Here is a 6,700-nt window from a genome sequence, read left to right as displayed (position 1 = left end):
GAGAACAGTGCCTTTAAAATGAACTGATATACTTTATGACTGTATTCATAGTTTCAGGCAAGCATATCTTATGATATGTGACAAAAATAATATATTTTAAAGTTACACAGCCACAGCGACCAAACATTTTAAATTTATTTTAGTTCTAGCTATCCATTTTTAACTTAGCGATTAAATAGTGACGGAAAGTTTCTTGCCAGTTCTTCTTGCCCGCTCTACGCCCTTGCGAACTGGTACTAAATGTAAATTAGCAATTAATTTTAAAAAAAATTATGTTCATAAGTGTACTTGTTTACCTATGAATAAAGATATTTTGAGTTTGAGTTAATTCTTATTATTACTATTGAAGTATCATGTACTAAATACTTTTTCATATGTAAAATTAGATGCTATAATATTACACATACTTTAAAGAACATCAATATAATTTAATACTTTTGTTAAATTTTTCTGTGAATGTAATTCAAAAGAAGACGATCAGAGATGTCACAATGCAATAAAGATCTACCATGTATAGGTTTAAAAATAAATTAGGAAATTTACGCAGAACTATTAGAAGGTATTTTATGAATTCCACCTCCTACACTAAATAATAATTGTAAACTTAATTAATTATTCATAGATATAATTATATAATTCATTCATAAATTAATGTATCTCAAACATATACTTACGCACCAGCGAAACCACAGCCTATAACTATTTTTTCATATTTTTCAATAATTAAAGGTGTATTTATACTATTTAAATAATAATTGTAAACTTAATTAATTATTCATAATCGCCATGGAGTCACTTCTGCATGTTTCAATGAAAATTTTTCCCTGAAGGCAACAATTTTTTAAAACATGTGGACGGCATACGATGTTCTCCATCACCGTAACTATCAAGTGTTACTTGTGTATCAAATATAAATAAAAATCCATTAGTTTTCGCAAAGGTTCAAACGCATAAACTCATTTAAAAGATAACACGTTTAATCATATATATGACACAAAAATGTAACAAAATTTTTAACCAAACCATTAATAATATCTTAAATTAAAGTGAAAAATTTACAACTTTTTTCATTTCTTTACAACTTTTCCTTTCACGGCATTAGCATTGTTAACTCGGATGAAAGCGCCATTGTTTTATTTCAATTATTTTCCTTAGAATTTTTATAAAAAGCTATGATGGAACGGACGGAATGGTTATCAAAAACCAGTTTCGGTCAATATTTTTTATATATATTTTAATCAAGATTTGAATAACATAGGACAATACTACTAATAGCAATAATGAAAAGGATTTATACTTTCTACATATAATATGAATTAAAAACGTGGTTTAAAAACGAATAAAGGGGACTGAACTTCTTCAGTTCTCAGGTCAGGGTGTTTTTGCATGGTGTATAAAGATCACGTACTAATTATAAAACTTATGAAGTGAAAAAAGTTTAAAATTGTCGAGACTATATACCTAATAAATGTTCTGTCAGTAGGATAATATTAATTATATGTAAATTAATTATGGTATTAAAAAAAAGGGTGCGTGTACTTATGTACGCGCGTAAGAAATTATACTTCTTTGGCATTATTAAAAATAGTTTTTGATTGCATGCAAATAATTAATTACAATTAAATAATCAAAGCCTGGAAAAGGAGTCATTATAGTCAATAAAGTTCAGTTTACATTTCAAAAATTAAATAAATAAATATTTACTATTATTCTCTTACATTAAGTGTAACATAAATTCTATTATTATTCGAATGTTGTTTTTAAATTATGTCCTATGCCGTAGCATCTTCCGTGGGCAAATTCATTCTGTTAATTTTGTGTCACGGTGCGCGCGCATCGTAAAATTTCACTCTCATCAATTTTTCATAACGCGCCTAAAGAAGTATAACTTCAAAAAACAAACACACTTTTAGGTTCTGACTTATGGTGTGTCGTTACTTATTTATATGGTGGAGATTCTTGCTCAATAAGTTGAGCACTTTTTGATGAAATTATACATTTATGACTTTGCTAACTACATCGAGTGAGTTAACTAACATTAATGAACGAGTAATTAATGCTATATCTATTCAGACAAAATCGGGATTTGGGTATTAATTAAAACCACAAAATATGATTTACGTTTATTCGCCATGACGACATTCAATGACAATATACATCGTATTAGTACAGCAATGATGACAACAGTGAGCGACATATCAATAATGTAATTAACAAAATCAACTCATTATTCAATCATTAATAAATTAAATTAATTTTACAACATGAATTTGTTTGCTTTGATGAATAATACTCACTCTAAATAACTCAAAACAGGGTATTGGGAATATTCGTGATGAAATACATTTGGAAAAGCTTTGGCCGAATTTAACACTACAACCAGTGCAGTGTTTCTGTTTTGAGTTTTATTAAATTTCACATACATGTGAAATATATAAATTAACTACGCTGTACGGTATTTTACACTTACTGCACGCTTGCACTGTCTTCATTACCCTTTGTTCCTTTTTATCTTCTATAATATAGGTACATAGATGATTGATAAGATTTTCGTTCGTAGAAAATACAAGCAAATAATAGTCGCCCAAACGTCATCATCATTTAAATGAATACATGTATCACAGAGTAATTTGATAGTGCTAGGAATTGACAATAAACACCAAAGGGACAATCACAACAAATTATCGGACACAAAAAAATGAGCTGAGTTGCTTTAGTATATAAATAGAAGTTGAATTTTAAATGGTCGGAAAATGTTGGCATCTCCTCACAGTAGACACTGTCAGTGTAACAGTAATTACATATTTATAACACGTACAATATACTCCAAATATATGTCCAACGATATCATATATACGGCCTTATTCAAAGACACAAGCACAGTTTAAGAATGTTTTGTGATGATATACTACTTGGAAAACCACAAGTATGTTAAAGACAGCAATTACAATATATAGGAATTACAGCAATTAATATATTATATACACTTCATTTCCTAAATAGCCTTTTCATAGCTGTTTTACATCTCAACATACAACCAATATACTTGGATTGAATTTTTTCAAAATAATTAATAATAAAACTAACCACTAAAAACCACTCAGCTCTATACGAATGAAAAATATAGTATTTATACAACATTTATCAATTTATTAAACTACCTATATTAAGTCTAAACGAAATATAATAATTTGGCACATTTCACTTAGTTTATGTATGTCCTGTCTTACATCTTTACAAAGTGCCAATAAAAAATAAAGTTGTACAAGGTTCTATAAAGTTGACGTTCCTTTCAAGGAATTGGTAAGAAAATATGACGTTTTCTCAACAAAATTTTGAGTGAAAATCAGTCGACTCGAAATTTCTATTGTGTCTCTGTTCTATGTGAAACTAAAGCTCCATTCTACTACAATATAAAGAAATGAATTGCTCTAGTTCTTACGGCTGTAAGGCTAACAATAATACTTGTAAGCTTTATCAAAAAACAATTGAACTCCCAATTACGAACTAAAAAGCTCGAGTTATAGATGTGTCTGACAGAAGAAAATATATAATATTATAGTTAGTGTGTAAGTGACAATCATCATAGTACATACCCGATAAACATAACCCTTCATATAAACAGAGTACATTAAAGCTTCATCCACAAAGCTCTTAATTTTCTTGGAACAAAGCTCTTTATTAAAAGAAAAGGTTTTATGCTCCTTGTTTATCGTTTACGGCAAATTGAAAGTAATGGTATTAGACTAATATGCCATTTCGTACTGAGCGTAACACACCAACGGATTAAGTTGGGAAAGGCGATTGGCTCAAAGAGTTCGAAGTGAATTAATGATGCTTATACAGGTAATCTTCTTAGACGTTCTCTTTTTCGTATTTTAAAAGGTTTTGCAGCTCCACTGTAATGTGTAGTGTATTACGATAGCTTAATGCAATTCCAATGTATCATTTTATTGGAAGATTCAGTGGGTATATGTTTAAGATTTAGACCTCCAAAACCTGCCTCGGTTCCTTACTGACTTTATATTATAGTGTTTTTAAATAGTTTTCTCAAGATACTATGGACCAGCTAATTATATACTTTTAACTCGCACTAAAGTTTTCGTTAATTTATACATTAAACTCCATGCATAAAAAATATCTTTCGCGGCTTTACTCTGGGGGATTCGCGCTTCTAAAATTTCCGTCTAGCGTGTGATTTTTTGTTTTCGCACGTGAAATTAAAAATTTTCCGTGTAATGCGAGAAACATTTCCTGGTGCAAAGTTTCAGGAAAAATTAAATGTTCGCAAGCTATTCCCAAATCCATTTAGAAATGAGCCCGGCAACGCAAACAGAGGAACTCACCAATTTGTATTAAAGCGCTATTAAGGTTATTCTTTAGAGACTTAAATTTTATATTTATTACCATTTTTATTTCAGAGAAAACCTATTAAGAAGTAAAAGTAATACTAAGATAAGATAATTATTTTATTTTACTGGAACTAAAGATACCATAAGTCTGGCTCAGAGACATTCCTACTACTTTTTTGATGTTTTCTCCTCTTTGAACCTCTGTCTATAAAAACACTGATTTTCAGAGAATCGAATGCGTGTCGGTATGTCATAGGCACGCCAAGTAATGTACTTGAGTCAAATACCTTTTATAATAAACATACTTATATTAAAAATATAATAATTCAGAACTGATTGATCAAAAATTTACAAGTCGGTTAAACCTGCCTCCAAATTTGGCTATATGATGTAACTAGTCTTACATAAACTAAGTGATTTTTAGATTCATAATAAAATAATAATAGATTTAATCTACTCTTATCTATAGATATAGATTAAGGAAATCCTAGGCCATTAAAATATTTCAAGACTGAAAATTACACAAACAAAATTCGTTGCAAAACGTTATAGTATTTATATATTTTATATTATATTATTACTATATTACATTAAATTTTAATTTTGACATTTATATTTTCATAACATATGTATATTAAATAAGTGTTATAAAACATTGAAATTCAGTGCTTCCTATAATTATAATTTAAATATATTATATATTCCATCCGTAAGTATAAACAAAAACCTAAGAGATGGTTTAACTAAGATCTGCATCTCAAAGGCAAGAATTAACTAAAAATAAATGCAAATATAAAAAATACACTTGTACATAATAATAATTGTATCATTAATTAATTAAACATACCACGTGTTACGTGACTATATACAAGGGCATGATTGTCATTTAAAGATTTTTTTGGTAATTCAATATGTAATAGAAGATTGTCGACTTTGCGTGAAGGTGGCAAGGTCACTATCATTATTTATTAACACCAGTCCACAGACTGAAGAGGTATGTCATAAAAATTCAATTTGAACTGTAACCTTATTATTTATAAATATAAAATAATCACATGACGAAAGATTAGATTATTTTGCCCTTAAGTCTTTTGAAAAATTACTGCGTACTAAGTCAAAAATAAAAAAATCACATTACCAGATTTAGCGTTTACTAGAACCAATTTAAGTCATTCACAGCCATTTTGTTTACCGCTGCACATTCACCTATCAACAATACAAATGAAGACTCGTTCTTCACCAAATTATATTTCTTTACAACATTTGATACAGTCTCTGCCAATATTTTTTGATTCAGATATACCGATTAACAGATAAAAATCAACTTAATTGTGTGCATATCAATAATGTTGGAAAAATGAACATAATGTATGTACAATTAAAATTATTAAAAAAGAATACTCAATGACTATTAACTTAATTTTGACTATATATTCGAGTTAATTCCCTCATATTGCTAACTAAATAATTTATAAAAAACGATTCGTATATTTCATTATTGATATGCACAATCGGATGGAATACTTTATCTAACCATAGTATAATAATAAAATGTATTCGAGCAATCGGCTTTGGGTGAATATTATTGTACTATGGTACCTTAACATACTTTATACAATACCGTCACTCCATATATCGACCACGTCGATTATTTATCACTCAAGGCACTGTATTTAGACAACGTATGCACTAACATACTGGCAACTACTGTGGCTGCTGTGAATGAGCTGGGATTCGAACCTGCAATAAATAAATATTTCAAGAAATTAATATAACTAAAAACTGTGTTAAATTTCAATAAACTTATTTCTTATGTTAAATAGGATAAGGTGGGAGCTTGTAGTTTATTGTTTATCAGAATGCCAAATCATAAAATGACTGCTTCACGACAAATTTGAGAGCGACCGCGGATGCGAAAACCGCTGTGTGAGTTCGAAAAGTGAGTTACAGAATCGCAAGGCAGGTCGGCGACACGCCAATAAATAAATTTTTGTTACACTCCTTAATTTCGTATTATTATGGCAAATCTCAAAGCTTTGACTATATTTTATATTTCCTCTATAGGCAGGGTAATACTCAACCGTCTCAACAAGATCGATTTTATTACCTTAGTCATCTCATAGACTCCCGAGTTACAGGACATTTGCATGAAATACTATGCTTGAGATGCGGTAATATATAAGTTCATACACAATGTATAGTACTAAAGAAATAAGACAACAAAAATCACGAATGATAAATGGACGCTGAAATTACCGTGGACATGATAAATAGCAGAATCGTCCCATTGCCCACAAGGTCGGGACTAAGAGTATAACTTATTTGCGAAACTCGTTGATTTTATTAGA

The 6,700-nt window shown here is 29.4% G+C and overlaps 1 protein-coding gene across 1 annotated transcript in view; it reads right to left on the bottom strand.

The window, feature by feature from the left end:
• Window positions 1–2,111: 2,111 nt before the first annotated feature.
• LOC125049790 overlaps window positions 2,112–6,700 on the bottom strand; it is a 44,819-nt gene continuing 40,230 nt past the window's right edge. Inside the window, exon 6 of the mRNA XM_047649247.1 lies at window positions 2,112–6,092. Within this exon, the coding sequence (XP_047505203.1) occupies window positions 6,001–6,092 (92 nt within the window). The 3' untranslated portion in view covers window positions 2,112–6,000. The remainder of the gene's footprint in view (window positions 6,093–6,700) is intronic.

Source organism: Pieris napi, chromosome 5 (assembly GCF_905475465.1).
Source record: "Pieris napi chromosome 5, ilPieNapi1.2, whole genome shotgun sequence".
NCBI lineage: Eukaryota > Metazoa > Arthropoda > Insecta > Lepidoptera > Pieridae > Pieris > Pieris napi.
Note: the sequence above shows the minus strand (reverse complement) of the source record. Positions and strands in the feature narration are given on the sequence as shown.